The sequence below is a fragment of the Ambystoma mexicanum genome, chromosome 3p (assembly GCF_040938575.1).
Source record: "Ambystoma mexicanum isolate Mex_15411 chromosome 3p, UKY_AmexF1_1, whole genome shotgun sequence".
In the NCBI taxonomy this organism is placed as follows: Eukaryota; Metazoa; Chordata; class Amphibia; order Caudata; family Ambystomatidae; genus Ambystoma; species Ambystoma mexicanum.
The window spans coordinates 842,612,599-842,632,861 of NC_090925.1; the positions used below are offsets into that span (position 1 = coordinate 842,612,599).

General features: G+C 46.5%; 1 protein-coding gene across 1 annotated transcript in view; it reads left to right on the top strand.

Annotated features, from left to right (window-relative positions):
• The window catches only part of BCL7C (BAF chromatin remodeling complex subunit BCL7C), a 106,082-nt gene that overhangs the window by 58,830 nt on the left and 26,989 nt on the right, over window positions 1–20,263 (top strand). Inside the window, exons 4-5 of the mRNA XM_069651948.1 lie at window positions 8,883–9,047; window positions 13,604–13,689. Of these exons, the coding sequence (XP_069508049.1) occupies window positions 8,883–9,047; window positions 13,604–13,689 (251 nt within the window). The remainder of the gene's footprint in view (window positions 1–8,882; window positions 9,048–13,603; window positions 13,690–20,263) is intronic.

A 20,263-nucleotide genomic window follows, 5' to 3' on the forward strand; every position in this document is an offset into this window, starting at 1 on the left:
TCGGGTCCCCTCCCATGCATCACCGGTCGGGGGCCGGCTAACATCGTTCCTTTCAGCATGGGAGGGAATCACGTCAGACCGTTGGGTATTATCCACCATAGCCCACGGATACTGCATAGAGTTCAACGGTTCCCCGAAGTACAAACCCCCACGGAACCGGCGCATGACACCGCAACACCTCTCCATTCTTCTTCAAGAGGTGGAAGAACTACTGAAGAAAGAAGCTATAGAGCCCGTCCCCCTATCACAGGTAACAGAAGGTATTTATTCAGTGTACTTCCTTGTACCCAAAAAGGACTTAACCATGCGCCCTGTATTAGATCTGCGCCCAGCGAACATATTTGTCAAACCCCAAAAGTTTCGTATGGTGACCTTACAGGAGGTAATCCCACTGTTATCACAAGGGGATTACATGACAACACTGGACATGAAAGATGCATACTTTCATATTTTAATGTTGACATCGCACAGAAAATACCTCAGGTTCAAAATAGAGGACAAACACTACCAGTTCAGAGTACTACCCTTCGGGATAGCATCTGCACCAACGGTATTCACGAAAGTACTGGCAGTGGCCCACCTGCGCAGATTATCCATCCCGGTATACCCTTACCTCGACGACTGGCTCATAACAGGGGATTCTTACGAAACATGCTTCTCCAATACCCAAAAGACCGTAGACCTTTTGTCCCAACTGGGCTTCTCCATCAACGAAAAGAAGTCCAGCTTAGACCCCAGCCAAACCAAACAATTCCTAGGGGCTCTAATTCGAACAAGGGACGGCCTCGTATTCCCCTCCAACGAGAGGGTCCAAAACATGCTGTTTCAAATTCCCCATTATGTAGCAGGCCAAGAGGTGACGGTACGCAAAGCAATGCGCTTGCTAGGGATGATGGCGTCATGTATTTATTTGGTACCTCACGCGCGCCTGCGCATGCGCCCAATGCAAGAGTGGCTCTACAGCCAGTGGTGTCAGGCCAGCGGACAATGGGACGATCTAGTGGTGGTCTCGCAGGCCTTGGTTCTCTCGCTACGGTGGTGGACAAAAGAAAACCTGTTATTAGGGAAAACTTTTGCCACACCCGCAGTGGAAGCCACTCTAACCACAGACGCATCCCTTACAGGATGGGGGGCTCACCTATCCCATCAGACGGCACACGGAGTGTGGACTCCGAGTTTAGCATCCAAGCATATAAACCTGCTGGAACTACTAGCGGTGTTCAAAGCACTGAAAGCCTTTCAGGAACACTTACAAGGAAAGACAGTGATGGTCCTCACAGACAGCACCACAGCCATGTACTACCTCAACAAGCAAGGGGGCACTCACTCTCCAGGACTGTCCAAGCTGTCCCAGAATATATGGAAGTGGGCTCTCAAACACAACATGTTCCTACTAGCACAACATGTACCAGGGGAACTCAATCTGCTAGCAGACAAACTCAGCAGAGACTTCCCCCTGCCCGAAGAGTACGAATGGCAATTGCACGAAGACATCGTCTTAGACATCTTCACGCAATGGGGATTCCCGGAAATAGACCTGTTCGCAACCCTGGAGAACTCACAATGCCAAAGTTACGCCTCCAGGTACCCCCAGAACCAGTCCAAGGGGAACGGTCTGTCGATTCAATGGTCAGGGAAATTGGTTTACGCCTTTCCCCCGACTCCCCTTCTCAACAAAGTGGTGCACAAGATGCAACAGGAGCAGGTTACCATGATACTAGTGGCCCCAATGTGGGCACGGCAACCTTGGTTCGCTCACTTGATGGAGATGTCCCTATCTCCCCCAGTGAAACTTCCCTGCCCGTACAACATGCTGTCACAAGACAAGGGCAGGACACTGCATCCATGCCCTCAGACCATGAACTTAGCAGCCTGGCTCCTGAGATCATAGAATTTGGACATTTACAACTCCCACAGAGATGTATGGACATCCTCAGGGAAGCCAGAAAACCTAATACTCGACACTGCTATTCTAGCAAATGGAAAAGATTTGTTATCTGGTGTAGAGGTACTAGCATCAACCCAGTTGACTGCTCTCCTACTGACATTATTCTATACTTGACCCATTTACTGGATTCAGGTTTAGTGTTCAATTCCATTAAAGTCCACCTAGCGGCACTTTCTGCATACACCACTTCCCAACTTAAAGTGTCGTGGTGGAAGATACCAGTTATCAAAGCCTTCATGGAGGGGGTAAAGAGGATACACCCTCCGATAGCTAACCCAGCTCCCGGATGGGACTTAAATGTGGTACTTTCCAGACTCATGGGCCCTCCCTTCGAACCCATGCACAAGGCAACTCTTAAAGATATCACCCTTAAGACTGCTTTCCTAATAGCTATCACCTCCATTAGGAGAGTAAGTGAACTACAGGCTCTTTCTGTACTAGACCCCTTCGTAACAGTTCACAAAAATAAAGTGGTTCTACGCACACACCCAAGGTTTGCACCTAAATTCATCTCGAAATTTCATGTAAACCAAACTATAGAACTACCAACGTTCTTTCAAAACCCTTCCAGCTCGGGAGAAAAAAGTCTGCATACACTAGATGTACGCAGAGCTGTCATGTTCTACATGGAAAGAACCAGACCACTGAGAAAGACTAATCAGTTCTTTATCTCGGTGGCAGCAGGAAGAGAAGGAGATGCGGTCTCAAAATCCACTATATCTAGATGGATTGTTCAATGCATCACTCTCTGTTACACTCTTGCTAAGAGAGAACTACCCTTCAAGCCAAGAGCACATTCCACTCGAGGCACTGGGGCTTCCATAGCATTCATTGCAAATGTTCCCCTTGAGTCCATCTGCAAAGCGGCTACCTGGAGTTCTGTGCACACCTTTACAAAACACTACTGTCTAGATGCACACTCTAGATCTGACTCCCAGGTGGGACAGGCAGTATTAAGACATCTTTTCTCTACTGTTCCTTCTCATAACCCACCGCCAACTCCGGGTACTGCTCGCTAGTCTATGCACAGCATGTGATTCTAAGCAGATTAACAAACATCAGAAGACAATGCATTACTTACCGTAAAAGCATTTCTGATGGTTGTATCTGCTTAGATTCACATGCGCCCACCCTTCCTCCCCGCTCGGATGGAAGGAACATAGACTTCCTTTATATCTCTCTTTTCTGTACTCACTCACGTCTATAAGGCTCCCTCAGGGCAGAAAAATACAAACAGAGGGACCTCGATGCGTGAGGGATTGTGGGTACAACGCACGTCACTATAGGGATAGTGTTACAGACACGCCTTGTCGACGTCCCCTTTTCGACTACGAAAAACAAAATGCAATACTCCGCAGTGACCACTGGATGTCGGACCTATGCACAGCATGTGAATCTAAGCAGATACAACCATCAGAAATGCTTTTACGGTAAGTAATGCATTGTCATTCATATTATTATACATCCTGCATGTCTCCTTAATCAATATCAACAATACAAGACATGTAAATATCTCATTCATACGATTGATCGGGTTGGATAATCCTTCGCCTCCGTGTCTTTATTAGAATTATGACTTTCTGTAACGAATGTGTGGAAAATCTGAATTCTATGTCAAGACCGGAGGCTCGGATTATGCTTGTTCAAAGCTTACTTACCACTAACGTTGTTGCACTTTCCATGGGTTTAAAATAGAAAGTTCTGAAAGTCGATTCTTTCGACCAATCCGCAGACCTCATAATGTCCTCTTCTCTGGCCCCTATGTTATAAGCTTTAGTAGCCATCGCTCCTCTAGCTGAATGAGCGCCATATCTCTCATTATCGATGCTTGCTTGTACCATCACACATCTAAGCCATCTAGCTATGGTAGCCGGCCTAACCGCTTTAAATGGTTTACAAATTGCTATTAGTAATTGTGTTACCCCCTGGGGCCTTACTTCCCTCGTCATATCTTCGTATGCCGTTAAGCATCTGACTGGACATAATTTTGGTTGATTTGGAAAAAACTCATAAGAAGTGGATCTCAACCCTGTCTTGGTCCTCTTTGTTATGAGGAATGTCACTCCGTTAGGTGATATACTTTTCCTATTAATCTCCAGGGCTCTAACATCAGAAGATCTCTTGCATGCTAAAAGACATAAGAGCATGGCTAACTTGCCTGAAATTGCCTTACGTGTCAGATCCTGATTATCTGGCCATGATAAAAATAACCTCAAGACCTTGTCTACATCCCATAATTGATTATATTTCTCGGTAGGAGGTTTGATCATCTTTACCCCTCTTAGAAGTCTACAGATTAGTGGATGTTCCCCAATCGCTAAGCCTTCAACTCTAGGATGTCCTGCCGATATCGCCGACCTGGCCGTGTTAATGGTTCTATACGCCTTTCCCTGGGCTGCCATCTGCGCTAAAAAAATTGCCACATGAACTACATCCGTTCCATCGGGATGAATGTTCCTCTCCAAACACCAGCTACTCCATCTAACCCAAGCTGATCTATAAGCCTTGTGTGTCCCTGGGGCCCAGGATTCGTTAATGATGTTTTCAGCTTCATCCGATAGTCCTGGCCTAACCCAAGATCCCCTGAAATCACCCACGCTAAGAGATTGAGTCCCCCTCACCAAAGGGTGACTGAGGCCTCTGGGGTCTCGAATGATTAATTCTATGTTGGGTAAAGCCACTGGGCTCTGATGAGTAATTCCAGTAAATTGAGGAACCACACCTGACCTCTCCAATCCGGTGTAATTAGGATTAGAGCTGCTCTCTGACGTCTCACTTGAGCTAGCGTCCTCGTTATCATGGAGAAGGGAGGAAACGCATAGTTCTTCTGTTGGCCCCAGGACTGCAGAAATGCATCAGTCGCCTCTGCTTCTGGGTCCGGTCTCCAGCTGAAGAACCGGGGTAATTGCCTGTTCAGTCTCGGTGCAAACAGATTGATCTGACATGGACCCCAACGAGACATCAGTTCCTGAAACACCCCTTTGTCCAGTTTCCAATCGCTGGCGTCTCTGAGGTATTTGGAGTTCCAATCGGCCACTTCGTTTTGTTGGCCTGGTAGATACTCCGCCCTCACTGAAACTCTTCTCTCCAGACAGAGTTCCCAGAATTCCTTCGCTAGTTCTGCTAGTATTCTGGATCTTGTCCCTCCCAGTCTGTTGATATATCGGACTGCTGAGACATTGTCCATTTTTAACAGAACGCAGCATTGAATCCTCTCCTGGGTCCAGCATTTCACTGCAAAGTACCCTGCCAGTAACTCCAGGCAGTTTATGTGGATGCTCGTCTCCTGATCCGACCACCTGCCCCCTGTCGACAGGTTCCCGCATCGGGCTCCCCAGCCCCATCTGCTGGCGTCGGATTCTATGATCAGGTCTGGGGATGAACCAAATATTGCTCTCCCGTTCCATGCATCCATATGAATGAGCCACCATTCTAACTCCTCTCTCACCTCTTGTGAGATAGTCACTCTTGACTCGTATGAAGCGCCCCTCCTGAGGTGATATATCTTCAACCTCTGGAGTGCCCTGTAGTGTAGAAGTCCTGGGAAGATTGCTTGTATTGATGCCGCCAGTCGGCCCACCAGTCTCGCAATGTCCCTCAATGAGAGTTCTCCCTTCGCTAGAGTGTGCCTCAGTTGTTTCTTGATATCGTACACCTTGTGAAGGGGTAGACTGAGAGTTCCCTGGATTGAGTCCACTATGAAACCCAGGAATTCCATCGCTTGAGTAGGTACTACACTGGATTTCTCCCAATTTATCACAAAACCCAGACTCTCTAACAAGTCTATCGTTACCTGTACTTGCGCTATCAGGGTCTCCTTCTCCTGGCACATCAGACATATGTCGTCCAGATATATTATAAGTCTTATCCCCTGCGCTCTGAGATGTGCTACAACTGGTTTCATCATCTTGGTGAAGCACCATGGTGCCAATGCCAGGCCGAAAGGCAGGCATCAGAACTCCCATGTTCATTCTCCCCAGATGAATCTCAGAAATCTGCAGTGTTCTTCTGCTATTGGAATAGTCAGATATGCATATTTTAGGTCTATCCTGGCTAACCAATCTCCCTGAATCAGGGTATCCCTTAACAGATGTATCCCTTGCATTTTGAAGTGTCTGTACATCACGTAACCATTTAAACCTCTCAGGTTTATGATGGGTCTTGTCTTGTGCTTCCCTCTTACTAGAAACATATTGCTTATGTAACCTCCAGTCTGACCTGAAGCAGGTCGAATAGCTCCTTTTGCTTTCCAGCCCTCTCAATTCTTTTTCCAGCAAGCTCTCGTCTTCCCTGTTCATCACTAACCTTTTTGGTGGTTTTACCTGATGTGGTGTATCTAGAAAATCTATATAAAAACCTTGAGCTGTCTGTATTACCCAGGAATCCCCCGATATGTTCAACCAATTTTGTAAAAATTGAGCTGTCCTCCCCCCTACTTCTAGGGTATTTGTACGTGGGAATGTTATTCTCACCTGGGTTATTTTGCTGACGTTCCCCTCGCCAGATTCTGCCTCTTCCTCTACCCCTTGATGGGAAGAAAGGTGTCTGTTTACGGTCCTCTTGTTCTCTCCATTGAGCTCTGTCCTGGTAGGATCGATTGTATTGGAAACGGCCAGCCGAACGACCCCTTCCTCTGCTGGCCCGTCCAAAAATCTGCCTCCCGAAAACCCTCTTAAGTGAGGCTTGAGCCTTATCCAAGGCAGTGTAGGAATTTACGAATTTGGTGAGCTCCTTGATAAAGGAGTCCCCGAATAGCTTTCCCTTCGCCGATGTGGCAGATTCAGAGGAGGCTAATTCGCTTAGCTTAGGGTCGATCTTTACTAACAAAGATCTCCTCCTTTCCATGGTTATAGCATGATTAGCATTCCCCAACATGCATATCGCCCTTTGGGCCCATCCGATAAGAATTGCCGGGTCTATCGGCTCCCCTTTTGTTTTCGCTTCTTCTCCCATCTGGAGAATCTTTGTGAGGGGTCCAGTCATATCAAGCATCTTATCCTGACATGAGCGCCAGGATCTGTCAAGACCCTTCCTCACATCCTTTGTAAACTTGCTCATAAAAGTTATCATCTTCTCATCTATATCAGGTCTATCTGCCGCACGTTCGGGGAGGAGTGGTCTGGGGCATTCCGCCCTCATCTTGCTTCTAGCCTCTTTGGCTAGAGGCGCCCTCAGGCGCTTTCTTAAGTATGTCGTAATTCTTTTGGGAGGTTCCCATTCTGACGATCTGGGATGTATTAGTGCTTCCGGATCGAAATCCTCCTCATCAGCACCATCTTCCTCCTCCTTCCTTTTCTTTAACGCCTCCTCATCTGATGTATAAGAAGATGACTCGCGTCCCCTGCTAGGCACCGCCTTACCCTTTCTCTTCCTTTTACCACCTTTCTTCTTCGGTGGGGAGCCCGGGAGGGAGAGGGGGTGTGGGCTTCTTCCGCCCTACGGGCTGATTTACTGCCCCCTTTAGATTTCATACGTGCCTTAAGGCCTTCGACCTTCTCCAGACCCTGAGAGAATCGGAGCCAATCCTCCATCAGCGCTATTTGCTGAGGATTATGTCCCAGTGAAGCCCCCAGGGCTTTCTGGAAAACATCAGTCATGTCTGAATGGTTCCTCTTTTGGCTAACACTAGCCTTCCCCTCATCACTGGAGGAGCTCATGATTCTCAGGCCCTGGGGAGTATTTATGTTATGAATAATAGTATTCAAATATATACCAGGGCTTCTCAGTACGAGATTGTAGGTAATTTGATAATATCTCCCTGGTTCTGATTATATCCCGGATATAATGCTGATATTAACACAGGTTTTACCTGGGACTGTGCCCGTATGAGGTGCGGTATCAGCTGACAGCCTGCAGGGGCGCTGTTGAGTTCTTCCACAGGATGCTACGTTCGTACGATGCGTGCTGTGGTAACTCGTATTTTTAATATAAAGCTTTCGCTGGAGTAAATAATCTCTCGTGCGTATCACCAACAGATCGAAATCGCAATGAAAACGAAGGAGAGAGCGCCAGAACTACGCGGTCCCGTCGCGCTCTCCCTTCCGTTACACAGTGCCCTCTCTGACGGGTCGGAGGAGCTGCGGCCGCCGGTGCCCCAGCCCCATCGCGGCCGCAACTCCCTGGAGCCGCCTGCACTTAGCGGATATGCTCCGCCAATCACATAAACAATGCGTGTGTCACTCGTGTGCCAAAATTAGTCAAAATCACATTCACACACACATGTAATAGAAATAACAAAATTGTACTTAACTCACTGCCGAGCAGCAAAGAAAGAGGAGGAAGGGAAAGAGGACAGGAGTTTTGTGTATTGAGGACTGTGTTTATTGGTTACTGGACTTGTCACATGGTCAGTTCGAGGACCAATTGAAATGGACTACGAAATCTCAAAAAACATGGTTATTGTAGTTTTATTAGATTTGTATTCATGTTCATTTGGTACTGTTTTTCTTTGCTGCTGAACAATAAAGTTGTGGTGAAAGCATAATCCGAGCCTCCGGTCTTGACATAGAATTACTGCCCACCCCCCCCGCCCCCTTGCTTTCCTTTGGATTAGCTGCTCTTGTTTTGTGAAAAGTTTGCTGTGATTGCTTGTAAGACATTTCTCAGTTGGCTGGAATGTTTCTTTTTCTTTACAAAAATCTGAGAAGTTCCTTATGTTCAGTAATTTGACCCGGTACCTACCATTCAGGACTGGCTCTGCTAGTTTCCCGCTTAAGACGGTGTCTGTATAAAATAGATGTTCAAATAATTCTTCTCCTTCTTTTCTCTACAATTTCGCTGGTATTGTTTTTGCTTGTTTTCATTTCTTCAACGTGCTTTATCTTTCATTGTTTTCCCTGTTTGTTTGGGATTTTATTCTTATTTTGCCGCTTCATTTGTTTCTGCCATACATATTTTCAAACGCTTCTCTAATTCTTGTTCTGGCTGCTTCCAGATGACAACAGCAACCAGAGTTCCATGTCAGAGACCTCTCTGCTGAAGGGGGACACCAGCCCCAGCCCCTCGCCAACTACTGATCGTAGCCGGACGGGCTCCCCAACGCCGCTGTCAGAGCTGAAGGCCGAGGACTCTCAGCCGCCCATGCTGGGACAGGAGGCGGGTAAGCCACGATGTGAGAGGTGGTGGGTATAAATGTGAGAGATTTGGGTTATATGGCCTGTGGCACTGAGCAGGTTCATCAGCTGGCAAGGCGCCAGGAGGGACTTTAACTCTTTCAGTTGAAATCGGCCTCGGGAGGGGGCTGGGGGTGGTGTCGCTATGTTGGCAGTCTTGCTGACAAAGTGTAGGAAACGACTAGAAGCAGAAAAAACTGGAATCCCAGTGCTGGTAACTACATATTAGGTGCACGTACATTTAAGCAACAGCGTCTTTAAACAGAATTAGCCTTGGGTAATCACGCGCATTGTTTTCAGAATCCTCCTAGGATTAATTCTATGAAACAGGAACATAGCCTTGAGAAAGAGCATGCGCTCGAAACACGTGTCGGCTGGTTCAGAAGTGGTTTCGCCTTGTCAAATTGCTTAAATAAATACGATATTAAGGGCCTATTGGTGCAGTGTGGTTGTATCTCTAATTGATTTGCTGACAAATTGGTTAACAGCTGCTTAGTGGAGATTGTGTTTTTGCACCCCACCGGCTGCCTGTCCCTTGATAATCTGCAGTTATTAACCCTTTCCCGCTTTCCTTTATCCCTCCATTATAATCTGTACACCCCATAGGCAGGGGTGCTGCTAGGTCTGGAAGAGATCCGAGGCTATGCTAATGGCTGGACACGGGGCTTGCTAGCCTTTTGGCTGTAGCTGCTGAGTTTTTATCCGGGGCTACAACCAAAATATCCCTGCTATAGCCCCCCTCAAACTTCCCTCTAACAACGCCTCTGCCTATAGGTGCATCTAACTGGTTTTGCCAGCTGTAGGGGAGGTGGCCCCCAAATATTAGATTTTAAAATGAGCCTCAATGTATCATCTGCCAGCCCTGTTAATCCTCATTGGAGGGTAACTTGCCACCCTTCTAAAAAGGGTGTTACATCAGCTGCCCCAGCAAGAGAGACTGCACCTTCACTTTTTTAACCAGTAATTGTTGCGCACGAATGGCAGTTAATTTAAAATATTTACAACTCTTCGGATGTGCCTTTAGGACAGCCGGTGCCCTTGTTCAAGGCAATTTGACAAGAATGAATTCCAAAGCCCAACATGGTTCCATCGAGGTTCGTAAAAAGCTGCGCTGTGGGTGGGTGACAGGCGCAATTGGGTCAGGCCTTTTGTTTAGAGCAAGAGACGCCAACAGGCAGGCGTCGGCATATTTCACACATGCCCCTTCATTCTAGTGAGGGGGGTGCTGCTTGGCTTCGTGCACAATACATGCACAACAAATATGTGGACGTGCAAACATTAAGGGTGCAATAACTTGGAATTTGCTTTAAAAAGGGAGGCAGCGAGGTCCTTAGCAAGGGATAAAAGAACATAGACTTAGCTGGGGAAAGCCCCTTTGTGTGCTCATCCATTTCCCCTCCACCCCAGCTAGCAGCTTGCCCAGGCATCATATTGCCCGTTTGCTATCCATATGGACCAGTCCCATCGCCTCGTAGTAACTTAATCCACCATTTGGGGTGCTCTACAGGCACTGTCTGTCCTGAGCCTCCCAGCCACCTTCATTACTGTTGAACAAGTGTGCTCTGGCACAATCCTAAAAGTCCTAACTGGGCCCACCTGATGTCAGTTTCTTGTAACCAGGTGGCTCAACGGGTACATCTACTACTGCAGACGCACCCGCAACTGGGCATTCCCCCTCTACCAACTCCAAAGCGGTGAGCCATATTACACACAAGCTTACCTGCCCAGGAAATACATCTATGCAGAAATAACCACATACCACTCGTGAGACCTTCCTTCGCTACGACTTTGGCACCCCTTGCAAAAAAGAACCCTACCTTATTGCCAGTAATGTGTGGTTAAAACTTTAAAATCTTGGATGAAACAGGAATACCCATTTGGGGCCACCATCCATTCCTTTTTTTACTTTAACTGCAGTAAACATCCTGGTTAATGTCAATGTCACTCACCAAACCCAATTGTTGGAAATACACTGTCAATTACCCTAGGTGCTCATAATGGCCTATCGGCTTCCGTCCTAGACTTGTTTTACCACTTGGTCTGATTTTGTGATTCGGTCCCCTGCCTAAGCCTAAAAAATGGATGGTGGCGACGCTAAGGAGACGGTTATGACGGAATACCATATGCGAGGGTGTAAACGCCTGAAAATTACTGATTTTTAGAAATAAAATGATGCAGGTCATTTTGTTACTGCAAATACTGCTAATCAGACCCACCCTTTCATAAGGCTCCATGCTAAAAGCACTGTGCACCTATGTATCTTTGCTGTAACCATCTCCTGACATCCCAAGGGAGTGCCTAGCAGAGTTCAGGTTCAAAGGACACGTGTATTCCTGAGCAGCTGCATCAAGGCGAAGCGCGACCAGGCATAGGTGGCTCTTTAATCATCTGCAACTCAGGTTCAAAACACTATACATTGTGCACCCCAGCAGCCAGGTGACATCTTAATATGTAAATATAAGCCATGTCTAACTATGCCATGGTGGCTACTGCGGTTACACAATTATTCGGCCCCAAGCATTTGGATGGTCAGTTTGGTGAGGTGACCAATTGATGACGGGTCTGAGCTTTATTAGCTGTCTGGTCTGGGTGTACCCACAACATCCATGTGGTGATTGGCTTAGGAAGCTTCTCCTTGGACCCTTCGGAGGAAGGCCAACACCTTCCTCCAGGGCGCAGACACTCTCCCCGGGAGGCCCTTTGGTAACCAGTGCTTCAAAGAAGTTCACACCATGACAATGGCACTCTCTCACCAGGGTGCTGATTACTGGACTACTTTTTAAGTAGGGAGACGGAGGAAGGCGGTGGAGTTGGAGGCGAGGTTTAGCCCAGAGAGGGATTCCACCATCTTGAATTTTGCTGGGGATCCCCAAACTTCATGCCCCTTCCCCACTTTAAGGCACTCTGGGTGTGAGTGCCTTGACATATGTTATAGCAGCCAGGAGTGGACTCTTAGGAACAGGCTTTCTGTGGACCAGTCTGCTGTAGCATTTTGCCTACAGGTGGGGGGCAAACCTCTCTTTATTTGATTAATCTTTGGACTTCAGCCAAGATGGATTCCCCTGGAACTCTATTGGGGATGCAGTCTTTCCAAAGTCCTCTGCTTTAGAGATGAAGACAGAAGGCTCAAAGGAAGAGGAAAGCAAACATTTGGGGTGAAGCTGTTGTCTGGAGTTGTGCTGTGGCACTGGCACCGGTAGCCACTTGAGGTGATGGAATTCCTGTAAATGCCCCATGGAAACCTTCCTGGCAGAAAAAAGGACTCTCCTCTGGAGAGCTTGGACTCGTTCAGAAGTCGAGGAACAGCCCTTCTCTGCTTGTGAGCTACACCGATGCGAAGCTACTTTGTGCCGTGGACCCTACTGTGTATTGGACCCAGTCGACCAGCCCACTAACTCAGCGTCGAATCGCTGCCTAAGGAAACTCCCAGAAGCCGGGCTCAATACAGTTGCGCTCCAAAGAAAAGAACATATGATCTTTTGTCCTGCTAGGTCACCTTAACAGACCCTAGTGGCTGTCACGCCCCACTTCTCCACCTTATTTTTGAAAGCCATATCCTTGAACATTGACATTTGTTGCTGAAATCCTTTGCCTAAGCACCCCTGCCTATCAACCCAGAATGCCTTTTATTCTCTGCATCTCTGTGGTGCCTTTCTGGGATTGGCAGGCAGTGTTTTCATTAGTTATGTGCATTTTTGTTAGTTTATCTAAATATCAATGTTTTATAGAATCTTGATTGGACATTATTTTGGTATCGCTGTACAATCGCTGTTCAGATTGTTTCTGTGCCCGCTCACACCCATCCCGAAGAATATAGCCTGTTCTCGGCCCACTATTCCAAAAGAGGCAAAGGATGTTTACTTTTCGTGCTATGCCTCTTTCACCTTTGATTGCTATCATTGCTGGTTTAGTAGTATGTGGGGCGGTGTAGGCACTTTAGCCGTTACCCAATCTTGTACTCCTGCATCCCGCAGAGCAGTAGTCATTATGTCTCAGCCGGGTATTGCCACAAGCTATAGAAAGATGGGCCTGAAGGAGATGTGGGTAGGAACCCGTGGCTACCCCCATCATGTCATCAGAAGGAGGTAGGGGATGGGGGAATATGTGGTTCTGTCCCTTTATGAAATCGGGATTTATCATGATGATTTGACATTGTCTCCCCGTTCAGCTGGAGAGATTAGAACACTGTGATACTAGTAAAATGCGCACCCCAATCTTGGGAGTGGAGAGGATTGCATTTCAGGCGGGCTTGTGTCAGGGAGTAGAAGCAGACTACCTCCAACTTGCGTAACTCGCCAACACCTTGAGGAAGGGAGAGCGACTAGCATGTGAAGTGGGAGCTCCACATGGAGACTGGTAATCTTTGGACAGCAGAATCAGATTAACGTCTTCACGGATGTAAAGGATTAGACTTTCTACAGAAGTGCTGTTCCTACATGGAAGGTGTATGTTGTTCACAGGTCACTGTGTCTTTACAAGTCTTAACCTTGATAACCCCTCCACTTGTACCTAACTGTGGCATTTATTTTTTTCTCTTTGTCAGATGGAGGGGGGCTGATCCTGGAGACAACTGAAGACCCCCCAATGCTAACTAAGGAGGAGCCCGTCCCAAAGTTACTGCGAGCTGAAGTGAGTGAATGAGAAAGTGGTGGGCGGGCCCCGAGTACTAGAAGAAAGAATTTGTGGGCACATCTCTCAGCTTTTGGGGGAAGAGTCGTACTGTCTCGTGCATTCGTCTGTGATGGGTGAAGTATAGTAATTGGCATGTCTTATGTAGGTGGGTAATATTTTTTTTTCTCATTGAGTGCAGAATGGGTAATTTCAGACAGGCGGGAATTGGCATTTTCACCAGGTGGAGGATGGGCATCGTCGCTGTACTTTGGGATGGGGTTTCCAGTCAGATGGGGAATTAATATCTTTGTTACGTGGGAATTGGGCACCTGTGTTCGGTGAGGAACGGGCATCTACTCTCGGTGGAAAATTGATGTCCTGGTTTGGTGGAGCAAACAGCATGAATGCATGGGGAATGGGTGCCCTGGCTAGGAGAAGAATGTGGGTATTGGCTGTGTGGGGAAAGGGTGTCTCCACTGGGTGAAGATGAAATGGCTTCTGCGGATATCAAAGGTCGTTTTTGCTGGAAGAGAAGTGAGTGAATTAGCCATGTGGGAAATTGACAATCTTCATTGGGTCACACAGGTGATCTGGATCAATATGAGATGGACACAGAAAAGATTTCACGAGACACTGATTTTTTTCTGGGTTTTCATTGATAATTTTTTTTTAATTATTTTGTTTTTATTGACTTTAGTTTGTAAAAGCAAACAAAACTTTTTGTCAAAACTTTCATCATTACAATCCAATTTCCAAAAGAAGAATAAAAAAAAAACAGCGAAAGAGCAAAAAGAAGGAGCAGCAAATAGGGACAAAGAAGAGAAGGAAAACCACGGAGAGGGAGAAAAAGAACCGAAAACCAACTTAACCAATTTAAATTGACAGAGTCAAAAAACACCTTCACAGTCATTTGGCTTCTTAAAGGATAGTTCCGGGACTTTTTTTTTATTGTCCCTACGGGTCGGCCATGTGTTTGTAAGCATAAATCGGTAGATCGTAGGAAACTTTCCTATGGACCTTACCCGACTTTTCGCCCATTATCGCACTCGAAATCAGCCTCCATTTTGTGATAATCCTATCATTCCGCCGCATCGACCTGGCTCACCTGCCTTTGCGGCACTAAATCAAATCCCCCGCCCCTGAGCCTGACATCAGCAGACGCGTACTGCCCATTTCAAGCACGTCTCGTGTCAACAATCGCTGCGCCTCAGCTATTGACGTGTTGCCATGGAAATGGCAGGACGCCTCTTTCCCCAATAAGTATAAACAGACCGTTTCACAACACACAGCAGCAGATTTTCGATTCCATTCCTCTCTCTGTGTTACTTTGAGTATTCTGTGACTCGTTTCAGTGCTCTGGTCAGCTACCTTCGCCGCTTGTAGCCCGTGTGAACACCTGTACCATCTCTGTAAATTATTTTACTATCTTTACCGCACAATGGCCACAATAATGCCGTATATGTACGAGCCCGAGTACACCGAGGAAGAACTACTGGAAAGTCAAGCACGCGAAAACGATGGGGATTCGGACGGCAGTTGGGAGGACCAGTCAACGGATGAAGAGCCTGGACCATGTCGCATGGACGGCGTCTCCACCTGGTGCACGTGCAATCGGTGCGAGCTAATGCCAACTGAGGAGGAGAACTGCTGCTGCCGTGAAAATTCCGGGTGCTTGGCCTACATTTCGGAAAGCGAGCAAAGTCTGCAGGAAGGCGAGCAAAGTCCGCAATGCATCACCGAGCTGCCAGAGTTCAGGGAAGCCTGCCTCTCACGGACCGTGTTGAGGATGATGATGGTGCTTATGCACGAACTTCGCGGCACTGTTCGTCCGCGTAATCCGAGTAACGAGTAAGTATACTCTGTTTGTGATGTCAGTGATGCCACCACTATTTCATGGTCGTCTCCCACATATAAAATTACATTTACATATCATTCGAACGCATGTAAATTTGTTCCATATAGTGCATTTTCTAGATATCATTTTTTTCTAAGAAAAATGACATGTGTTACCTGAATCGACATTGATAAGAAAGTTTGGTCAGTTTAATACAGTTTGCATCTTTTTTTTTCACAGGTGGTACAGGCTGGTGGCCTATCGTTGCTTCACTTGGTGGCTTCACGGGAGGCTCGGACACCGCGTTCGGAGAGTAATACCTGCCTGTGCGGTACTTGCCATTAGACAACATTTCCCCAGTGACAGTGGACAATACCGCGGATTTTCCCTCGATGTGCTGCAACCTCAACTTTACAATGTGTAATGTTTATTATTTATGTTTAATTAAAATCTAAAATAAAGCCCAACATATATTTTAACAATGGTTGTTTTGATTTTTTAAATGAATCTAGTGTATATTCTCCTGGGAGGGTGAGGTATTTATAAACTCACCCCCCTGCATTCCATGTAGTAGATCCTGCAGCCATCCTCTTACATTCAGTTAGATGGCCTCTCCTTGGTGAGGCCCTGCGGCAAACTGGTCTTGTCTGCACGACCACCGCCCCGATCCACCCCCCGCCCTATCAAAGGCAGTTCGCACCGGGGTACTTGTGCTGGCAAGTGGAGCTGTCAGGGAGCGATAAAGGCCAAGAGGTGCCAAAGACCATGTACACTTCAAAGTGGTCTATAGAGCATGGGTTGTTGTTCCCATGTCTACCTACAGACCCCGTGTCTCCTGCCAAGCATCCCCCCTCACGCTGGACGGCCCCCTGCAATCCACATAAGTGTGTCTCCATTCACGAGTCTTCCTGTGTCTTGTCTGCACGACCACCGCCCCGATCCACCCCCCGCCCTATCAAAGGCAGTTCGCACCGGGGTACTTGTGCTGGCAAGTGGAGCTGTCAGGGAGCGATAAAGGCCAAGAGGTGCCAAAGACCATGTACACTTCAAAGTGGTCTATAGAGCATGGGTTGTTGTTCCCATGTCTACCTACAGACCCCGTGTCTCCTGCCAAGCATCCCCCCTCACGCTGGACGGCCCCCTGCAATCCACATAAGTGTGTCTCCATTCACGAGTCTTCCTGTGTCTTGTCTGCACGACCACCGCCCCGATCCACCCCCCCCGCCCTATCAAAGGCAGTTCGCACCGGGGTACTTGTGCTGGCAAGTGGAGCTGTCAGGGAGCGATAAAGGCCAAGAGGTGCCAAAGACCATGTACACTTCAAAGTGGTCTATAGAGCATGGGTTGTTGTTCCCATGTCTACCTACAGACCCCGTGTCTCCTTCCAAGCATCCCCCCTCACGCTGGACGGCCCCCTGCAGACCGCATAATGCCACGACATATACACGTCATTCATTCACAAACACACCCCTGTTTCGAATTCTTTATAACCCACTTCATATTTCTAATGAGAACTTCTTTGCGCTTTGCTAGTCAACCCGTGAAGGTGCTGGTTATCTGCTCTTCGTCTCTGTGAACTTCCGTGACCACTTTGAGCAAACTCGTCAGTTTGCAACCTGTGAACTGCTCCCTGTTCTACGACAAGAAACTACTCTGATCCCTGCATCTAACTGTTTGTTCGTCAAGGTAAGTCCATGTACCATAATCATTTTGCGTCCAATTTTTTAATTTATATCTATTTGCTAGTAGTCATAAAATTGCATCCATGTTTTCTTTTCGTTCACGACAGTACATGCAAGGAACTAGTCACATGTTCTGAGTTTAGTCAAATTACTTTTTCTATTTTTTGAAAGTTATTGAAATACTTATCCGCATGTGAATAACGTGTATAGTTCCAAGAACCAAAACGGACCTTGCATTGAACCTTTTATGTGTCATTTAATGTTTTAACACATTGGTATTCATAGAGAATTGTTGATCTTTACTTTTCAGAACTTTCCATAATGCCTGCCTGTTCCATTGGCGGTTGCCCTTCGAAGACCCATAACAAATCTGAAGGTACTATAATGCATGTTTTCCCTAAGACAATAGATCAGATAAGAGAATGGGTCCGATATTGCGGATATCCAGCCTCTGAGATAGAAAGTAGAGTCCTAGAAGTCTTTGCGGACAAGAGGGGTGATCGATACCGCATCTGCAGCAGGCACTTTAGCCCAGACATGTACTCCACATCATTGCTAATAAGGACGAAAACACCGCGAGCGAGGCGAAAATTGCTCTCAACCGCTATTCCCACTCTATTCGTCCACATCCCTCCACTGGTGAGTCAAGTTTACGTATTTATCTCTCGGCATTGCGGTAGTGTGTAGCATTAGCTAACAATAATTTCCCCATTTATGTATCCACTCAATATGAAGGCTGAAGATTCTCCATCCGTGTCGTTATTGCAGTCATCAGCCACTTCAAGCGCCTATCGGGTAATCTTACTTAGCTATTCTGACACTGACTTGTTTTAGGCATGTAAATCAATAGTTTTAATTGATCGTGTAATTATTTTACCTAATGGTACACCACAGTACTCGTCCTCTAGTCTTTGTTTTCAGTTATAATTATTGTTATCCAAAATAATGCAAGTACTGTCTTTCAGGGAGATGCTGAGGAGTCCAACGCATTGACGACAACCGTAGATGTCACTCAGATGCTCGAGGTACGTTTCCGGACAGTTCCATCGATGGAGATCATCAGATCTTGCATTCTTGTAGCGTGATTGTTACACACAATGTTTCTTTCGTTTTTAGCCATTGGTATGTCCTTCTGTCGTCGCCCTCCTATGTGTCTTCTTTTTTCAATATTGTGTTCATTACTAATGAAAGTCCTATGTTTCAGGGAGTCGATGGAGCATTAGTCCAAGAGGAAGGGGGAGCATGCAGTTACGGGTCGGCGCAACAGCTTGCAGAAGTGTGCACCGCAGTTACAGCGTCCCTTGATGTTCTTATGCATTTCGAGGTATGGATACTGACAGATCAATCATGCGAGATCAAATGACGTGATTACATCCGCTATACTTCCTTCTTTATTAACGCAAGTACTATGTTTCAGGGAGCTGACGGAGCTTCTTCAACAAGAACATCACCCCTAGTAGTTGATGCAGATCTCTGGGTGGTGACACTTCCAACGATGGAGCAAATCGAATCATATTTAGATATCCATTATTTATTTTAGACAACTGATCATTTGTGCAGGTCTATTTAGATGAGCCGTTGACGCCTGCAGAAAGTTTATGTTCTTTTAAACAAAATAGAAAACCATACTAATGCAATTACTGTGTTTCAGGGAGTTGCTGAAGCGTCATCTTCAATAATATCATCAATGGAAGTCTATGCGGAGCCCGAGGTATGGATCTTGACAGTTCAATCTAACTAGATCAACAATGCGTGAACTATTGTCGTTTGAATGTTCTACACAATGCGTTCATTCGTGTTTTGCTATTGAGATGTACGTATGGGTATTGGTCCCCAAGTACATTTTGTGTTTTCAATATTATTATACATACTAATGAAAGTTCTATGTTTCAGCGAGTCGATGGAGCCTCAGTGAGTGATGGATGTGCTTATCATGAAAGTATAGTCGTTGCAGCGAGGAAAGAAAGTTTCAAAGAAAAGAAAGCAAAAGAAGGTTAGTGTCCTGTTCACTATATTATGTTGTCTTTCACTGTCAATAGTTCAATACTGTAAGTTGTGTTTAAACTGAACATCCCTTTTCTAATCTGTCCTCTAGTTGCGAGTGGGTGTAAGAACTAGATCTACACAGACAGTGAAGCGAACGAGAGATGTTGCTTGTCAAACCTTTTGGCAGGGACTTGAGACTGGAGATGCATCGTGCCAATGGGAAGAATATGAAGTGATTGACAACGGAGCTATACCACCACCAGCCATTGATAGTGAATGTCCTCCTGGTAGTTTGGATGCAGTCGTAGATCAATTCACAGAATCCACACCCGCAAAAAATAAGAGCACGCGAAAGTTGAAGACATTGTTTTTTTCTCCCATCTCCGGACAAGGAACAGATGTTGCAATGGAAGAGAATGAAGTGGACGACAATGAAACACCATCAATATCACTCAGCATAGCGGAAGACGATATCAGAGATTGTACCTTTCATGCGAGTGACATGTCCTCAACGTTACAGGCCGAACCAGCTGGGATGCAGAGTGACAGTATAAGGAAAGAGGCCAAATTCATTGTATTCGATAGCTGTTTGATGGATATTATTATGATGATGAAATGTGGGCATTGGGTTGGTGGGGAAGTATGTGGGGAGCCATTGATTAATGTGACTCGTGCAATTCGAGGCACTAACCTTAAAATACATGCCACCTGTACACAATATCATCCGTTCGCATGGTCTGCACAACCCATGCTGGGGCAACTGCCAGCAGGCAATCTACTTTGTGCAGCGGCCGCACTTTTTAGTGGTTCAAGTTTTAAAAAGTTACAGTATTTCTTTCAGTTTGTGGGAATCCATTTCATTGCGAAAAGTCAGTTCTACAAATACCAAACCGATTATCTATTTCCAGCCATCAGCGAAGCTTGGAGAATGGAAAAAATGTCAATGGAAAGTACATTCGCGGGCAAACGCTTCAGGCTAGCCGGTGATGGACAATGCGACAGTCCAGGATTTTCAGCCAAGTACTGCACCTACCACTTTCAGGACATGGAAAGTAAGAAAATTGTGAGTTCGGTGGTCGTGCAGGTGTCA